Source organism: Nansenia antarctica (assembly GCF_963989245.1).
Source record: "Nansenia antarctica genome assembly, chromosome: 6".
Classification (NCBI taxonomy): Eukaryota; Metazoa; Chordata; class Actinopteri; order Argentiniformes; family Microstomatidae; genus Nansenia; species Nansenia antarctica.
Genome location: NC_137676.1, coordinates 37,805,460 through 37,825,305, shown reverse-complemented (window position 1 = coordinate 37,825,305; position 19,846 = coordinate 37,805,460). Strand labels below are relative to the sequence as shown.

General features: G+C 42.9%; 1 protein-coding gene across 1 annotated transcript in view; it reads left to right on the top strand.

The window, feature by feature from the left end:
* Positions 1-8,518: 8,518 nt before the first annotated feature.
* drc3 (dynein regulatory complex subunit 3) overlaps positions 8,519-19,846 on the top strand; it is a gene marked incomplete at both ends in the record, with an annotated part of 29,208 nt that continues 17,880 nt past the window's right edge. Inside the window, 3 exons of the mRNA XM_080534408.1 lie at positions 8,519-8,678; positions 9,529-9,645; positions 19,143-19,309. Coding sequence (XP_080390534.1) covers positions 8,519-8,678; positions 9,529-9,645; positions 19,143-19,309 — 444 coding nt within the window. The remainder of the gene's footprint in view (positions 8,679-9,528; positions 9,646-19,142; positions 19,310-19,846) is intronic.

Sequence of the window (19,846 nt, the reverse complement as noted above, 5' to 3'; positions counted from 1 at the left end):
ATCTTCCAATCATTGTTGGCACATCGTGATTGACAGGTGTGTTGGCGCCGCCTTGATTTCCCGAAAGTACAGTAGTGTGGAGTTTGTGGGTTTAACATCTGCAATGTCACTTTTGAGGATGATTACTGAGAACACTTTCAGAACACTTTTTCAGAGACATTGAAATTGACGCAAATGCTTTTATTTTGAAGGCGACAATTGTATTTTCAATTTATGTATGTGCGTGCGTGACTATGTTATGGCGCTTTTCCACTACCGTGCCAACCCGTGAGCCCGGTTTGTTTTGCTTTCTCCACTGCCAACCGAGCCGGGCCGTTTTAGTTCTCGTTTCAGAGGGGTAGCGAGAGGTACTTTTTGCCAGGCTGTGTGTGACGTGTGACGCTGCAGACCGTTGATTGGTCAATGGAAATCGTCACAACATCGTCATCCCATGTTCAGAGTTCACCCTTAACCGCCATTTTTAAATACCACAACCATTATGCTAACCATCTTATTATCTTTGAGGTGTTTCAAACAAAAAGTGCATTACAAATAAAATCAAATGTATTATTACTATTATTATTCTGTCTAGATAGTATTATTACTGTTATTACCTTTTACACACAGCATTCTCCTGAGAGGATGGAGTGCCAACTCTACCCTGCCGGTAGGTTCCACATGCCCCAAATCCCTGCTGGCCGAGGTGTCTGAAGAGGGCTGGGCTGGTGTAGTAGTTATCACAATATATGTGATAACCAGAGCCCAGGAAGTTCTTGTTCACCAGGTCAGCCACAACATCAAACGACAGACCCTTCCCAGTGGCAAACTTGGACTTGCCGGTGTAGAGCCTGTAGTCGATGGTATAGCCATTTACATCAGCAAGAACAAAAAACTTCAGCCCCCACTTGGTGGGCTTTGCCCTCATGTACTGTTTTATGGACAACCGGGCCTTGGTGGCGACCATCCTCTCATCGACAGAGATGTGTTGCCTGGGATGGTAAATGGCCATGCAGCGGTTCCTGATCATGCCATACAGTGGCCTGACCCGGTGGAGGAGGTCATATTCTTCAGTGCCCCTTTTTCTGTCATTCTCCACATCTTCAGTTGGATCGCTCATGTGGAGATTGGCAGAAATTGCCATGAAGCGGTCTCTGGGCATCATGGTGACTGGAAACGGCACATGAAAGATGGTTTCTTTCCTCCAAAAATCTCTCACCTTGGGCAGGTGCAGCACCGCCATGTAAAGCATGATGCCCAGGTACTGCTTCATGTCTGCAGGGGTCAACTCTCTCCACACAAATGTTTTGCCATTCTCTTTATTCTTTGCTGCTTTGCTGTTTGTGTTGTTACACAGCACTCTCATTATCTCCTCATCAAAGAACTGTAAAAATATTTCGCCTGGGGATGGATTCCCAGTGTTGAGGGGGGGCTGAACTCCGGGGCTCCTTTTGGGAGCAAACCGTGGTGGTTTGGGGGCAATGTCAGGGTCTGCCTCCGTTTTCCAACCGGTTGCTCTGATTGGTGACCGGCTTCTGAAGCTGTCACCGCCGGCACCGTGTGCACTCTCTCCCCTCTCAATACTTCCATTCCTCCCCTCAGAAGGCATGCTAAAAGTAATGTAGATAATATAACATAAGATTATAGCTTGAGTCTCATTCATCCCGAAGGAAAATATTATGCGAGTTACCCAAAAAGTTAGGCTACAAATGTGTTAGGCTACAACAAACAAACAAACAAAAAAACCTCACTCTGACGAAATCACGTCCCCGTGTTCGCTGTCGTCCTGGATAAATCGAGATGGAGGTTTTGACACCCTCAATGATTTCCGAGACATTTTAAATAATAATAATAATACTTGTTTACCCCCGAGAGATAGCAAAGACTATTTCATCGTTTCCAAAGCTTCAGAATAGGTTAGGGAACAATTTTCACGATAGCAAACATTTTGTAAAACCTCCTCCATTTTGTAAAACGCCTCCTCCGCCTTCACTGTGTGTAAATGGACTCTGAGAATGTCGTCACGTCACATTTTACCGTAATACCCTATATGTTGGTTGAAGTGCAACATCTCAGCTTTCAGGGACAGTTGGAATTTTTTCGATTGCACAAACCGTTTAGAAATTACGGTAATTTCAATGTTGTGTGCGGATTTGTGCCGGCGGCGGCACATTTCGGTGCAGAAGTCATTTCAATGCATCATAGAACTTTTATTTACAAGCATAAAAAAAACGCTATTATGGCGTGCTGTGCCTATGCTAGACATGCATTGTCGGTGTGTGTGTGCACTGCGTTTATATCACAAAATGTACATTTGATAAGTAAAGGTAAGCTAGCTAAGTAAGTAATCTAGCTAACTATGATTGGAAACAAAGTACTATCCAGTTAGAATTGTAGAAGATTTAGTTGTGTTTTCCTTCTGGTCTCGCTGCCTGGGTTTGAACAGACTTTGGGATCAACTACAACATCTCCATAGCCTACGCTACATTATAACTTTGCATCCTCTGAAAAAAAATGGTGGGATGTAAGTATCTTTCGCAAACAATAGCAGCATTTAAATAGTTTAGTTTATGTTCAACTGGAAAAAGTAGTAATCACAGAATTTTGTGTTGTGACTCTGCTGGGAGTTCGTTAAAAATGCCTTTAAAAAAGTATTTCCACCTGTATGTATAGCCTATATATATATATATCAGCCATCATACCTCCACTATGATTGGAAATAAAGTAGTGTCCTGAAGTGCTCTTATGACACGTAACTCCTCCTACTGTCCCGGGTCAGGTATGTTGTGTATAATGGAGAAGCGTTTCTGAGAATATGGTAATATGGAATAAAAAGTTTCAGAATAAAAGTCAGAAAAAAGGTTTCTGAATAAAAGTCTGAAAAAAAAAGTTTCAGAATAAAAAGTCTGAAAAAAGAGTTTCAGAATAACAGTGGGAAAAAAAGCTTCAGAATAAAAGTCTGAAAAAAAAAGTTTCAGACTAAAAGTCAGGATTTTTTTGTTTTTGAGAAATGTGAATTGTACATTGAATTGAAAGTGAATATCTAATAGCTCGTTTTATTGAAAAAGAAAGTGATCACAAGTGTATGTCAGCAGATTTGTATATAAAGAACCTTTCGCATGATATCACCAGTCCTAGCCATCATTTCAGAAGGTAGAAACACTACACTGTGAGTCGTAATGTTGTATGTATGTAATGTTAATAAATAATAGGCACAAACTGATGTTGCAAAAGGTCAAAACTATAGCTGCATTTACTTCCCTGTGTTTAAATGAGTCCTTTTGCTCTTCTATATTTGACCTACTCCACATTTTCATAGCCTTATCGTAACATGTATTCTTACCAGTAGCAGCTAGTCAAAACCATATCATTTACTGCTTTTTATAAAGCGATAAAAGTAATATTGATAAGAATTAAGTTCAGCCTACTGGTCCGGCCCTCCACAATCGTCCCGGTTTCTCATGTGGCCCATTATGAAAATGAATTGCCCACCCTTGGTATAGACCCTAGGCCTAATGGATTTATTAGCCCCCCCACTCAGTATCACCACCAGCCGCCACTGCATATGGGACAAATGGGAGTAGGTATAAACAGGTGACCCTGATAGGCTTCAGTACATGGAACTGTTGTCATCTATACCTTATACCTACAGATACAAATCCTTGTATCCAATCCTTCTAGATCTACACGTTTTTGGAGTAGAGTTCAGGAGTGGTTTCTTGACAGAGACTTTGTGTAATTTCTCATGTTCTCTTTATGAATGGAAAATTATTCTGTATGTTTTCAATAATCAAGTGAATCATGTAAAACGTATCCCAGAGGACATTGTTTCTTTAATAACTTGAATACGATACACATTCCACTTCATCTTAACTCTGGTTGATAATAATTTAGTGATAGTCTAGTTGAATTTGATGTTATTTAATATATGTTAATTTGTTTTTTCAAATTGTCTCAGTTAATATTGTATTCATTGTATGTATTGGATCCTGTATGTATTTGATGTAGCCTACTGTATTTTATCAAATATTGTGTAAATATATTGGTCAAATCGGATAATGCAATAAAACTTAATACTGAAATACAGTACTGTCACCCATCTGATATTGCAACAGAATTAATAGAATATTCCAAGCCAATTCCAATTGTGGAATGAGTCTACTGTATGGCTGTTGTAATAAACACATTGCCAATTATTGCATTCGTAATTCTCCTGCAAAAGTGTCTTCTTCTTGGCTATAATATAATATCCATGTAATAATAATAATAATAATAATAACAACAATAATAATAACAATAACCGTTATTTGTATAGCTCAAAGTGCTTTAAACATTATAGAATCATCCTTTAATAATTTAGTCATTTAAAAGGCAACGATGAGAGACGATGGACCGGCTGATTACAGCCGAGCTAAAGATGTTAAGACATGCATAAACACACGCACAACAATAATAACCAGGGCCCTATTCCACGAAGCTCGATAAAGTTCTAAGCCTCGATAAAGTTCTAAGCCTCGAAAATGTTAGCTTGTGTTTGGTGCCATCAATGTGGCTCAAATAATTCGCTGCTTGGTTGAGCTCCTTCTGAGTCAGATATAATTAGCCTGGTCCCGACCAGGCTAAAACACAGGCTATAGTCATCCGTGCGTCAAAAAAGGCTCACAGGCGGAAACTAAACCCCGAACGATAGTTCCTCATTGTGTCTTTTAGGAAATATTAGTTCCCACTTCACACGAGATAGATAGATTAGATAGTTTGACTGTGTGATAGATAGATAATTTGATATTTTGAAAGTGTGATCGATCGATAGATAGTTTGATTGTGTGATAGATAACTTGATATTTTGAAAGTGTGATAGATAGATCGATAGATCAATAAAGAAAAGAGTGTAAAAAAAAAGAAGTAATTGTCTCAACTTGCATTGCTGTCATCACAGCGGTCTGGCTGGTGTAGTGGTTAAGGCAGCCGACTCGAGTTCCAAAGGTTGCGAGTTCGAGACTTGACTAAGTCATTCTTTTTTCTTTTTTTTTTACATTTAACCGAAGATTTCATGCAAAGGCTTCAAACACCATTGTAACCGTGTCAATTCTTGTAAATTAGCCTGCACCATAATTTTATAGCCTACATACTTTTTTAAATGAGATTTTAGATTAGATTCAGACAACGAAATGCAGTAAAAAGTGCGTCTGAAGCGGGATTCGAACCAATAAATCCTGTGGCAGCGGTCGGTACCACTAGGCCATTGTGGCGATATGACAGATTGTAGCCTGCTGCTGATATCACCACAGTAGTAATATTCATTTATTAAAATATGAACATATAACAATAACTGGGGCTAGTATGACCTACGCATTTAATCGGTCAGCAATTTCTTGCCAAACCATTTCCCTCGCCTTGTTAATTGCGGCAGTATTGCATTTTACATCTTATTTCTCCGTCTTCATAAAAATCAATAATTCGGAATGCTGCGCAAATGTAGTACCCCTGCAGAGTGGAGTATCTTCATTTCGACAGATCGACTCTTCTGGGCTGCGTATGTCTGCGTGCACGCGCCCATATCGTAGATTTGTAAGCCTGTCTTCTGTGAACACTGATGACACAAGGCTGATCCTCATTCGAGGAATCACCTGAGGCTTGAATTCCAATCTCGAGTTCCCTGAGCGCCGCATTTATTTATAGCGCAGCTAAACTGATCCACCTTTAGTGGAATGACCCCCTGATATCTATAAAAGCTCACCTATGCACTGGCCCACGGGCGTGCTATGCGCGTCCCCCAGGAGGAACTCGTCATTCCACTAAAGGTGGATCAGTTTAGCTGCGATATAAATAAATGCGGCGCTCAGGCAACTCGAGATTGGAATTCAAGCCTCAGGTGATTCCTCGAACGAGGATCAGCCTTGTGTCATCAGTGTTCACAGAAGACAGGCTTACAAATCTTCGATATGGGCGCGTGCACGCAGACATAAAAAGCCCTGAAGTGTCGATCTGTCGAAATGAAGATACTCCACTCTGCAGGGGTACTACATTTGCGCAGCATTCCGAATTATTGATTTTTATGAAGACGGAAAAATAAGATGTAAAATAGTGCAATACTGCCGCAATTAACAAGGCGAGGGAAATGGTTTGGCAAGAAATTGCTGACCGATTAAATGCGTAGGTCATACTAGCCCCAGTTATTGTTATATGTTCATATTTTAATAAATTAATATTACTACTGTGGTGATAACCGCAGCAGGAAACCGTCATATCGCCACAATGGCCTAGTGGTATTGACTGCTGCCATAGGATTTATTCGTCATTTTATATCAGTGGTTCGAATCCCTCTTCAGACGCACTTTTTACTGCATTTCGTTGTCTGAATCTAATCTAAAATCTCATCTAAAAAAGTATTGTAGGCTATAAAATTATGGTGCAGGCTAATTTACAAGAACTGACACGATTACAATGGTGTTTGAAACCTTTGCATGAAATCTTCGGTTAAATGTAAAAAAATAAAATATGAATGACTTAGTCAAGTCTCGAACTCGCAACCTTTGGAACTCGAGTCCGCAGCCTTAACCACTACGCCAGCCAGACCGCTGTGATGACGGCAATGCAAGTTGAGACAATTACTTTTTTTTTTTACACTCTTTTCTTTATTGATATATCGATCTATCTATCACACTTTCAAAATATCAAGTTATCTATCACACAATCAAACTATCTATCGATCGATCACACTTTCAAAATATCAAATTATCTATCTATCACACAGTCAAACTATCTAATCTATCTATCTCGTGTGAAGTGGGAACTAATATTTCCTAGGGAGGAACTGTCGTTCGGGATGTAGTTTCCGCCTGTGAGCGCGTCTCACTATAGCCTGTGTTTTAGCCTGGTCGCGACCAGGCTAGTTATATCTGACTCAGAAGGAGCTCAACCAAGCAGCGAATTACTTGAGCCACATTGATGGCACCGAACACAAGCTAACATTATCGAGGCTTAAAACTTTATCGAGGCTTAGAACTTTATCGAGCTTCGTGGAATACTGGACGATGACAACAAACTAGACAAGCTGCCCGGAATAACACAACACCACCGCACTATCCCCTAGCCCCGCCCACAGAGCCTCCCCATTGGAGCACTATCCCCTAGTCCCGCCCACAGCGCCTCCCCATTGGAGCACTATCCCCTAATCCCGCCCACAGAGCCTGCCCATTGGAGCATCAGACTGAGACTGCGATATGTATGGCTGAGATAGATGTCCATCACCATGAGCCGCTATCCCAGGGTATGTTCGTCAGCGTCAGCGTCCAGTCTGTGCTCCGATAAAAGCTGCCTATTGATTTCTTGTGACTTGGGGGGAAAAGATACTTGTAACCTTTCCACGCGTGAACATGAACAACATTTCGCCCCCCAAAAATAAAATAAACTAAAATACGATACCTATTAATATCATATAACGTGTGTGATGACTGAATTGGATGTTTAAACCAAATAGATCGGTCGATGAAATACAGCATGATTCGGGGATATCCTGATAACAAATAAACAGACGTTCGTTCACATATGATCCTCCTAAATGAAAGAGATATGATTATTTCTGCGCACAACAACTGTATAACTGCTCTTTTTTTCTTTTTTTAACTAACTGTAATATGTGTAAATATATAAACATTCATGCACATGCTAATAAATAATTGACATTATCTATACATAAATAAAAACTATTCTCACTATCTGTCGCTCTCTTTTGTAACAGTTGTAAACGGCTGGTTCTCTTGTTCTGTTGAACGCAGCTCAGATGCCCAGCAGTTGCTAAGCAACAGTACACATTTGAGCAGGAGTGAGTTTGTAAACAGGTGAGGAAAGGTTTGGTGGATCTCATCGAAATCTCTTTGAAGCTATTCATCTGTTCGGTTTCCCTGTGGTCTCCCAAGACAGAGAGAGAGAGATAGAGAGACAGAGAGACAGAGAGAGAGAGAGAGACAGAGAGAGACAGGGAGAGAGAGAGAGAGAGAGAGAGAGAGAGAGAGAGAGAGAGAGAGAGAGAGAGAGAGAGAGAGAGAGAGAGAGAGAGAGAGAGAGAGAGAGAGAGAGAGAGAGAGAGAGACAGGGAGAGAGAGAGAGACACAGCAGTGTGATATCTGTCCTGCATCTGAACAGCGGTGATCAGCTCTGGTGAGTAAGTTAAAGACATTGTTTTGCATTGTTGTCATTGTGTTGCTGCTACTAGCTTGTAATATATAATAATAATAATAATAATAATAACAAAGTTATCCTTTATTTGTATAGCACTTTTCCTGCAAACGTTGCAGCTCAAAGTGCTTAACATATCCATACAGCATAAAAACAATAATATAACAATAGTGATCAATAAAACACACAATAGCAATAATATGTAATACGGTAATATAGGCTAGTACATAATAAAACAACAATAAACCATATAATCCAAGGGGCATAGAACAAAGATAAACTAAATAACTAGCTAAATAATATAAGAATTACTATAAGACTAAAAGCTAACTTTAACTGGGTGTCCCTGGCGGGGGGAGCAGCGATGAGCCGTCCGTATGACACGGTGGAGCCCAGCGTGATGGATGAGGACATGCTGCGGCGGGCGGTGGAGGAGCAGGGGCCCCAGGGTCAGGCTGGACGCATCGCCCAGGAGGAAGGCCTCCAGTACCCCTACGTCTGCTGCCTGCGCCTGGACTACAGGAGTGAGACTCTGAGATACACCTAGGGTTAGATACACTAGGGTTAGATACACTAGGGTTAGGGTTAGATATACTAGGGTTAGGGTTAGATATACTAGGGTTAGATACACTAGGGTTAGATACACTAGGGTTAGATACACTAGGGTTAGGGTTAGATATACTAGGGTTAGGGTTAGATATTCTAGGGTTAGATACACTAGGGTTAGATACACTAGGGTTAGATACACTAGGGTTAGATACACTAGGGTTAGGGTTAGATATACTAGGGTTAGGGTTAGATACACTAGGGTTAGATACACTAGGGTTAGATATTCTAGGGTTAGATACACTAGGGTTAGATACACTAGGGTTAGATATACTAGGGTTAGATATACTAGGGTTAGATACACTAGGGTTAGATACACTAGGGTTAGATACACTAGGGTTAGATATACTAGGGTTAGATACACTAGGGTTAGATACACTAGGGTTAGATACACTAGGGTTAGATACACTAGGGTTAGATACACTAGGGTTAGATACACTAGGGTTACTAGGGTTAGATACACTAGGGTTAGATACACTAGGGTTAGGGTTAGATACACTAGGGTTAGATACACTAGGGTTAGGGTTAGATACACTAGGGTTAGATACACTAGGGTTAGGGTTAGATATACCCTAGTACCCTATGTGTGTATGTTTATGTGTGCGTGTGCGTGTGTACGTGCATGTGTACGTGCGTGTGTGTGTGCGTGCGTGTGCGTGCGTTTATGTCCAGTACATGGGGGGGAGAGATGCTGTGGTTTTTCTTGTTTGTTATTTACAATGTTTACATGGGTACTTCCTGTTTGGTACTTCCTGTCTGTGGTTCCAGACATCCTGAAGATGGACCACCTGTGGCAGTTCTCTGCTCTGACCAAGCTGCAACTGGACAACAACATCATAGAGAAGGTCCAGGGGCTGGGGCGCCTCACCAACCTGAAGTGGCTGGGTAGGCCTCTCTCTCTCTGTCTCTCTCTCTGTCTCTCTCTCTCTCTCTCTCTCTCTCTGTCTCTCTCTCTCTCTCTCTCTCTCTCTCTCTGACCCCTGACCTCTGACCCGTAGCGCGTTAATGCTACATACCCGATAACGGCGAGATCCCTGGTTCGATTCCGACCTTAGGACATATCCTGCGTGTCGACATCCCTCCCCTCTCTCTCTCTCTGTCTCTCTCTCTCTCTGTCTCTCTCTCTGTCTCTCTCTCTGTCTCTCTGTCTCTCTTTCTCTCTCTCTGTCTCTCCCTCTCTCTCTGTGTCTCTCTCTCTCTCTGTCTCTCTGTCTCTCTCTCTGTGTGTCTCTCTCTCTCTGTCTCTCTCTCTGTGTCTCTCTCTCTGTGTCTCTCTCTCTCTCTCTGTCTCTCTCTCTCTCTGTCTCTCTCTCTCTGTCTCTCTCTCTGTGTGTCTCTCTCTCTCTGTCTCTCTCTCTCTGTGTCTCTCTCTCTGTGTCTCTCTCTCTCTCTGTCTCTCTCTCTCTCTCTCTCTCTCTCTCTGTGCGCATGCGTGTGTGTCGGGAGTGTTTGAGCGAGCGAGCGGTTTTGACTGAGCGGTTTGCGTGAGTTAAAACTTTCTGAAAGTTATTTCTATCTTCTATCTGTGTGTCTATTATATATGTACGTTTTGTTTGTCGTTTGTTTAGTGTTGTTAGTTTAGGTTTGGTGGGGTTTGGAGCGCGTAGCAGCCACCAGTTCTGCTGGTCGGCATGCCACCGGGGGCGATGGGGTTTGAACGCCTGACGCGGAGACACGCGATAAAGCTGTCTCCGGGACCAAAATGCACCGTGGAAGAGTGTAGTTTGGCCGTCGGAGCTGTTGTAGGGCATGACAGTGTGAGATCTGCATCGCGGATGAACAACGCAGTTGTAATTTTTTTGGACTGTGTTGATAAAGTGAATTTGATGGTGGAGGAGGGAGTGGTTGTCCAGGACACCTTTATCCCTGTGTTTCCTTTAGTAAGTCCAGCACAAAGGATAACGATATCTAATGTTCCTCCTTTTGTGAGAAATGAGGTCCTGGAGAGGGAACTGGCTAGGCACGGTCAGTTAGTGTCCCAGGTGAAGATGATTTCACTGGGTTGTAAATCCCCTCTGTTAAAGCATGTGGTTTCTTTCAGAAGACAGGTTTTCATGATTTTGAAAAATGGAACAAGTGATCTGAATTTATCAATGAAGTTTAGAGTGGATGACTTCGATTATATTATCTATATAACTTCAGACACAATGAAATGCTTTGGGTGTGGGATGGAAGGTCACATGATTAGGTCCTGTCCTAATAAAAGGCCTGGGCCCACTGAGCAAACACCACCGTCAGCCAGGGCAGGCCCAAGTAGCTCAAGCACCAACAAGAGTCGAGAGAGAACCTCTGGGAAGAAAGAGACAGGAGAAGGGTTGGTGGAGAAGACAGGACAGGCTCAGAAGGTGCAGGAGGAGGGGATAGACCTGGTGGAGGAGACAGAACAGGCTCAAAAGGTGCAGGAGGAGGGGATAGACCTGGTGGAGGAGACAGAACAAGGTCAGAAGGTGCAGGAAGAGGGGATAGACCTGGTGGAGGAGACAGAAAAAGGTCAGAAGGTGCAGGAGGAGAGGAGAGGCCTAGGCCTGGTGGAGGAGACAGGGGGGGGTGAGCAGGAGGAGGGGATAGACCTGGTAGAGGGGGCAGAACAGGGTGAGCAGGTGCAGGAGAAAAGGGGAGGTTTGGTAGTGGAGGCAGGAATAAATGTGATAACGGGAAAGGGGAAGAGGAAGCCGAAGGCGGTTGAGAAGGCCACTGTGGTCGAGGAGGGTGAAGAAGTGGGAGGTCAGAAGACAGGGGTCGGAAGTGAAGAAAGAATCAGACTGGGCAAACGGGCTGGTCTAGCTACTGGAGAAGTAGAGGATAACGCAAATGAGGAGGAAATGGAACTTAATGCTGATGGTATCAAAACTACCCAAAAAAGGAAAACTGAGGTCAGTCAATCTGACTCCAGAGCAAAAAAGTGCCAACCAGAGCGGGAGGCAGTCATTGACAGTGGGGACTCTGACGTAGGGGATGATGTGGAGTCTCTGCCTCCCACTCAGCCTCAGGCTGACAGGAGGGATGGTTATTCTTTAAATAGAATAAAAAGTTTTCTACAGGATACGAAAGGCACAAGGGCAGTTAAGGTGGAAACTTTTTTTCCTGACATTAAGTTATTTGTTGAGTCCGCTAAGTGGCTAATGAAACGCAATGACATGAACGATGAAGGTTTCTCTGAGCAGGAGATTTATCGGTTAAAGAAAATTGTCCAAAAGGCAAGAACAAAAATCTCCAATGAGGGTTAAGTTATCTGGTCTCTTTTTAATATTTTATGTCCTGCAGGTTGGATATTTTATCATGGCAGAATTCAAAATAGGTACTCTAAATTTAAATGGTGCAAGGGATGATGCAAAGAGGGCATCTCTCTATCAATTAATGGAATTAAAGGGTATTGATGTGATGCTTATCCAAGAGACACACAGCACTGAGGACAACACAGTGGCCTGGAAAAGAGAATGGAAGGGAGAAATTGTTCTAAGCCACAACACCAGTAATAGTGGTGGAGTGGGGATTTTATTTTCCAGTCATTTTTTACCACAGTCATGTGAGATTGAGGAGGTTGTAAAGGGACGTCTTTTAAAAGTAAGAGTTTTATATGAGAAGGTGAAAATTGTATTTATTGTTGTTTATGCCCCAAATGTTGGTTTGGAAAGAGTGTGTTTTTTAGACTCTTTGGCTGATGTTATTAAGGGGTGTGATAATGAAGAATTTTTATTTCTGGGAGGGGATTTTAACTGTACTGTAAACCCCGTTTTAGATAGGAATCACCAAGAGCCTCACTCTGCATCTCGTAGTCGTCTCTCTAGGGTAATTGAGACGTATGAACTGTGTGATGTGTGGAGGCGGATGCATCAAAAGAAAAAGCAATACACTTGGGTTCATACTAGGGATGATGTTTTATCAATTGCCAGACTTGATCGGTTTTATTGTTTTAAACACCATTTTAGTGTTTTTAAAAGTTGTTTCCTGTTGGTTTTACTGATCATTCTCTTGTGTACTGCTCTGTTTTTATCAAGTGTGTGAAACCACAAAGTGCTTATTGGCATTTTAATACGTCTCTTTTAACTGATAAAAAATTTAGGAACGCTCTTACCTATTTATGGAAGGTTCATAAGCAGACAGAGGACAGTTTTACCTCAATACAGCAGTGGTGGGATGTGGGGAAGTGCAAGATTAAGCAGTTTTGCCAACAGTACACTCAAAATGTTACTAGAGATATAGCCAGATCTATGAAGGCTCTAGAGATTGATGTGGAGGAGCTCCAAGAGCTCGCAGAATCCACAGGAGATCGAGGCCATATTGGGGCTCTCAAAGCTAAAAAGTCTGCTCTGGCTGACCTGTTAGGTATCTCAGCACAGGGTGCTCTGGTGAGGTCACGTTTTAGAAACATTTCGGAGATGGATGCATCTTCCCGTTTCTTTTTTGGTCTGGAGCACAAGAATGGTCAGAAGAGGCTCATCCACAGCATGCGCTCAGACACAGGTCATATACTGTCTGAGTCCACTGACATCAGGAGGCATGCTGTTGGATTTTATAGTAGCCTCTTCCAGTCTGAACTTGGAGAGGAGCAGGAGGTATCGCATGATTTTTATGAAGGTCTACCAAAGGTAGAAAAAGAGTCCAGCGCAGAGCTGGAGGCGGATGTGTCTCTTGATGAGCTCCATACTGCCCTGCAGAGCATGGAAAATGGGAAAGCTCCAGGTATAGATGGGTTGCCTGTGGAGTTTTATAAGAGAATGTGGTCAGTGATGGGGGAGGATCTCCTGATGGTACTCAGAGATAGTCTCACTGGAGGACAGCTGCCGCTGAGCTGCAGGAGGGCAGTAATTACGCTGTTGCCAAAGAAGGGAGACTTAATGGAGATTAAGAACTGGAGGCCTGTCTCACTTCTGTGTACCGAGTATAAGCTCCTCTCCAAGGTGTTAGCTACCAGGCTGAGAGAGGTAATGGGGAAGGTGATCCACCGTGACCAGACCTATTGTGTGCCTAACAGGTTGATCAGTGACAATGTTTTTTTGATTCGGGATTTTCTGGACATCTCTAGTGCTTTGGGGTTGGAAACTGGTCTTATTTCCATAGACCAGGAGAAGGCTTTTGACAGGGTTGAACATCAGTACTTGTGGAAAACTCTGGAGGCTTTTGGTTTCAGCCCAGGTCTCATAGCCAAGATCAAGGCCATGTACAGTAACATTGAGAGTGTGCTAAAGATTAATGGTGGTTTGAGTGCTCCTTTTAAAATTCAGAGGGGTATTAGGCAGGGGTGTTCTCTGTCGGGAATGCTGTATTCCCTGGCATTTGAACCCCTGCTACACAGACTCAGGGCAAGCCTCTCTGGTGTAAGTGTCCCTGGATGCATCGCACCTTTTAAGCTATCAGCATATGCAGACGATTTGGTTATTTTTATAAGTAAACAGGAGGATATTAATGTGTAAGTTGAAAATGTGGGACGTTTTGCTTTGATTTCATCGGCTAAGGTCAATTGGGGGAAGAGCGAAGCACTCATGGTAGGTAACTTGAGTAGTAGACTCATTTTACCAGGGGGCCTGCATTGGAAGAAGGGAGGGTTTAAATATTTGGGTGGGTTTTTAGGGGATGAGACTTTTAAATGTAAAAACTGGGAGAACGTACTAGAAATAGCTCAAGGTCGTTTAAAGAAATGGAAATGGATTGTACCAAACATGTCGTATAGGGGTCGTGTTTTGGTAATCAACAATCTAGTAACTTCCCCACTGTGGCACCGCCTGATGTGTGTTGACCCCCCAGTAGACCTTCTCCCTAAACTTCAAGCTTGTTTTTTAGATTTTTTTGGGGGACAAGCTGCACTGGGTGCCCCAGAGTGTTTTGTACCTGCCCAAGGAGGAGGGTGGGCAGGGTCTTGTGCACCTGTGCAGTAGGGGTGCAACTTTCCGACTCCAGTTCATTCAGAGACTTTTCTATGGGCCAAAAGACTTGGTGTGGAGGCCGGTGGCTTGTGCAATACTACAACGGCTTGGAGGACTGGGACTGTCGAATTCTCTGTTTTTAATGGATTTTAGCGGTGCTCGTTTAAATGTTCTACCTGTTTTTTACCGTGTGCTTTTTAAAATATGGAGTTTGTTCAAGAAAGGACCACTGGATTACTCAAAGTCATTGTTCTGGTTGTTGAAAGAGCCAGTTGTACTGGGAGCGCGTTTGGATGTAGCTGGTGGGCCGGGACTGACACTCTCCGAACAGCTCTGCGGGTCAAAGGTCACCACTTTGGGACATGTTGTGGATTTGACAGGGGCAAACATGGACAATGCTGCTGCCCTGGCTTCGCGTTTGGAGGTGAAATCCATCAGGATGGTCAACATGATGCTGGGAAAATGGAGGCAGGGGCTCAGTGAGATAGAACGTCGCATGTTGACAGAGTATAAAAACGGGTCTCTTCATCCTAGTGATGAGGATCTTTTTCCTACAGTTAAGCTGCAGCCTGATTTTAAAAACTGCACAGGGCCTCTTTTAGCAATAGGATATGTTTCTGGTGTGTTTCTTGATGTGGTTAAAGGTAAATGTATGAACAGGCTGTTGGTCAAGGTTCTCCACAAAGAGAAGCTCAACGGGAGAGGTGATACTCCCTGGAGAGCACACTTTGGTCTCAGTGATGAGGTGAAACCAGAGTGGCGAGCACTGTACAAACCACCATTATTCAAAAGAATTGGCGATCTGCAGTGGAGGGTTTTACATGGCATAGTGGCTATTAATGCTTTTATTTCCATATTGAACCCTGATGTCTCACATGACTGTCCTTATTGTGCGCAAAGGGAGACAGTGTTTCACTGTTTTCTAGATTGTCCCAGGCTGTTGCCTTTGTTAGGTTTATTAAAGAGACTTTTCCAGTCTGGTAAAGAGGTGTTCTCGAAGGAGAAGTACATTTTGGGTTTTAAATACAGCAAAAAAGAAAAAAAGAAGTGCCATCTGTTTAATTTCATTTTAGGGAGAGCAAAGATGGCTGTGTATATCAGTAGGAGAAACAAAGTAAAACAGGTCTCGGATCATGACGCCGTATGTCTTTTTAAAAAGATGATCAAGGCCAGACTGGGCATAGATTTGAACTATTATAGAGCTATGAACAATTTGGATCAGTTCGCCATTATATGGGCACATGAGGGAGTGTTGTGCTCTGTAATAGTGGATGAGCTGGCATTGGCAACTGAGCTGACTTGATTTTTTGTTTTGTTGTGTTTTTAAAAATTGTGTATCAAATCGTTTGTAGTTTTCCTTGACAGGAAGACGAGTGTTATGTACAGTTAATTGTGTAATGCTTTCTGCTGTAATGTCGGAATGATTGATAAATAAAGTGTCGTTAAAATTCAAAATTCTCTCTGTCTCTCTCTCTTTCTCTCTCTCTGTCTCTCCCTCTCTCTCTGTGTCTCTCTCTCTCTCTGTCTCTCTGTCTCTCTCTCTCTGTGTGTCTCTCTCTCTCTCTCTCTCTCTGTCTCTCTCTCTGTGTGTCTCTCTCTCTCTGTCTCTCTCTCTCTCTGTCTCTCTCTCTCTGTGTGTCTCTCTCTCTCTGTCTCTCTCTCTGTCTCTCTCTGTGTGTCTGTCTCTCTCTCAATTTCAATTTCCAATTTCAAAGGGCTTTATTGGCATGGGAAACATACATTTACATTGCCAAAGCATGTGAAGTGTGAAGATAAAAAACAAAAATAATGTAATGTACATACTAGAATAAATAAATAGATTACATACTAGATTACAAATAAATAGATTACAAATAGATTACATACTAGAATAAATAAATGAAATAAAACTTATTTCAATTCTTATGGTGGTTTTAGCCCATTTGATTGCCTTTTTCTATCACAGCAGCTAACAAATCTTGCTGCTGTGTTTGCACATTGCTGTACCTCACCCAGCAGATATGGTAGCCTTTCGACATTGGTCAAGTCCTCAAAGTCTCCCTGGATGTTGGTGATCAGTGGGAAGTATGTGTCCCTGATGTCCTTGTACAGCTGGCAGGTAGTTAAGAAGTGCAGCTCTGTTTCCACCTGGTTTTGTGTGCAGTGGGTGCACAGTCTGTCTGGTCTGGGGAGCCAGGTCTGCCTGTGGCGGCCTTTCTCGATGGCCAGGTTGTGTTCACTGAGTCTGTACATAGTCAAAGATTTCCTTAGCTTTGGGTCTGTCACAGTACTCAGGTATTCTGCCACTGTGTATTTTCTGTTTAGGGCCAAATAGCATTCCAATTTGCTCAGGTTTTTGGTTGATTCTTGCCAATGTGTCAGGTAGTTTTCTTTTTGTTTTCTTATAATTTGGTTTAGTCTAATAGGTGGCTCTGCTTGTGACTGTGAGAGTCCCAGAACTAGCTGGCTGAGGGGGCATCTCCCTAGAGTCTCTCTGTGGGTAAGGGCTTTGTTGTGGAGCGTGTCAGGGTGACTTTCTTTTAGGTGGTTGTAAAATGTAAACGCTCTCTTTTGAATTTTTATAATTAGTGGGTATCGTCCTAATTCTGCTCTGCATGCGTTATTTGGTGTTTTGCGTTGGATATGAAGAATGGATTTGCAGAACTCTGCATGCAGAGTCTCAATTTGGTGTTTGTCCCATTTTGCTAAATCTTGGTTGGCAGGTGGACCCCAGACCTCGCAACCATAGAGGGAAATGGGTTCTATAACGGAGTCCAATAATTTGAGCCAGATTTGAATAGGGATGTCTAACTTGATGTTCCTTTTGATGGCGTAAAAAGCCCTCCTTGCCTTATCTCTCAGGTCGTTCACAGCTTTGTTGAAGCTACCTGTGGTGCTGATGTTTAGGCCGAGGTAGGTATAATTCTTTGTATGTTCTAGGGCAATTGTATCTAGGAAGAATTTGAATTTGTGGTGCTGGAGGCTGGATCTTTTTTTGGAAAATCATAATTTTCGTCTTAGTGAGATTCACTGTCAAGGCCCAGGTCTGGGAGAATTGGTATAGAAGGTCGAGGTGCTGTTGTAGCCCTTCTTTGGTTGGGGACAGCAGCACCAGGTCATCAGCAAACAGTAGACATTTGACTTCTGTGTCTACTAGGGGGATGCCAGGTGCTGCAGACTGCTCTAATGTTTTTGCCAAACTGTTGATATAGATGTTGAAGAGGGTTGTACTCAAGCTGCATCCCTGTCTAACCCCCCGGCTTTGGGAAAAGAAGTCTGTGTGGTTTTTGCCAATCTTAACAGCACACTTGTTGTTAGTGTACATTGACTTTATGATGTCGTAGGTTTTTCCTCCAACACCATTTTCCAACAGTGTGAATAGCAGACCTTTGTGCCAAATTGAATCAAAGGCTTTTTTGAAATTTACGAAGCAGGCGAATAGTTTGCTTTTGTTTTTGTTTATTTGGTTGTCAATTAGGGTGCTGAGGGTGAATATATGGTCTGTTGTACGATACTTTGGTAAAAAACCAATTTGGGATTTGCTTAGGACATTGTTTACAGTGAGGTAATGTAGGAGTCTGTGGTTGATGATCATACAGAGGATTTTCCCAAGGTTGCTGTTGACACAGATCCCACGGTAGTTATTTGGATCAGATTTATCTCCACTTTTGTGGAGCGGCGTTATCAATCCTTGGTTCCAAATATTGGGGTAGATCCCAGAGCTAAGGACAATGTTGAAGAGTTTTAATATAGCCAATTGGAATTTGACGTCTGTGAATTTTAGCATTTCATTTAGGATGCCATCGACACCACAGGCCTTCTTGGTTTCGAGTGAATTTATTTTGTCCTGTACTTCCTTTAGTGTAATTGGAGAGTCTAGCGGGTTCTGGTAGTCTTTTATGGCTGACTCTAAACTTTGTAGTTTATCTTGTATGTGTCTTTGCTGTTTATTTTTCTCTATTGGACCAAAGAGATTGGAGAAGTGATTTACCCATATATCTCCATTTTGGATGGGTAGATCCTCATGTTTTTGTTTATTTTGTTTATTTTGTCTCTCTCTGTCTCTCTCTGTCTCTCTCTCTCTCTGTGTCTCTCTCTGTCTCTCTCTCTCTCTCTCTCTCTCTCTCTCTCTCTGTCTCTCTCTCTGTGTGTCTCTCTCTCTCTGTCTCTGTCTCTGTCCCACAGCCATCCCCCCCTCCCAGAGCCCTCCACTGAGAAGCCCAACGGTTGAAATCACAAGGAATTAGGTAGACTAGGTCTAATGATTGATCTGCAAAGGACCTCTATACTGAAATGCTCTCTCTCTCTCTGTCTGTCTGTCTGTCTCTGTCTCTCTCTCTCTCTCTCTCTCTCTCTCTCTCTCTCTCTCTCTCCCTCTCTCTCTCTCTCTCTGTCTCTCTCTCTCCCTCTCTCTCCCTCTCCCTCTCTCTCTCTCTCTCTGTCTCTCTCTCTCCCTCTCTCTCTCCCTCTCTCCCTCTCTCTCTCTCTCTCCCTCTCTCTCTCTCTCCTTCTCACCCCCGCCCCCCTCCTCTCCTGTAGATCTGTCGTTCAACAACATCGAGGTAATCGAGGGTCTGGATTCGCTGGTGAAGCTGGAGGACTTGAGTCTGTTCAACAACCGCATCTCCGTCATAGAGAACATGGACTCCCTGCAGAACCTCAACTTCCTGTCGCTGGGAAACAATTTCCTGTCTGAGTTGGAGAACGTGAGTAGCACGTCTATTGTCTCTATTGGTCAGTTTGGTCCATTGTCTCTATTGGTCATTTTGGTCCATTGTCTCTATTGGTCAGTTTGGTCTATTGTCTCTATTGGTCAGTCTGGTCCATTGTCTCTATTGGTCAGTCTGGTCCATTGTCTCTATTGGTCAGTTTGGTCCATTGTCTCTATTGGTCAGTTTGGTCCATTGTCTCTATTGGTCAGTTTGTTCCATTGTCTCTATTGGTCAGTTTGGTCCATTGTCTCTATTGGTCAGTTTGGTCCAGTGTCTCTATTGGTCAGTCTGGTCCATTGTCTCTATTGGTCAGTTTGGTCCATTGTCTCTATTGGTCAGTTTGGTCCATTGTCTCTATTGGTCAGTTTGGTCCAGTGTCTCTATTGGTCAGTCTGGTCCAGTGTCTCTATTGGTCAGTTTGGTCCAGTGTCTCTATTGGTCAGTTTGGTCCATTGTCTCTATTGGTCAGTTTGGTCCATTGTCTCTATTGGTCAGTTTGGTCCATTGTCTCTATTGGTCAGTTTGGTCCAT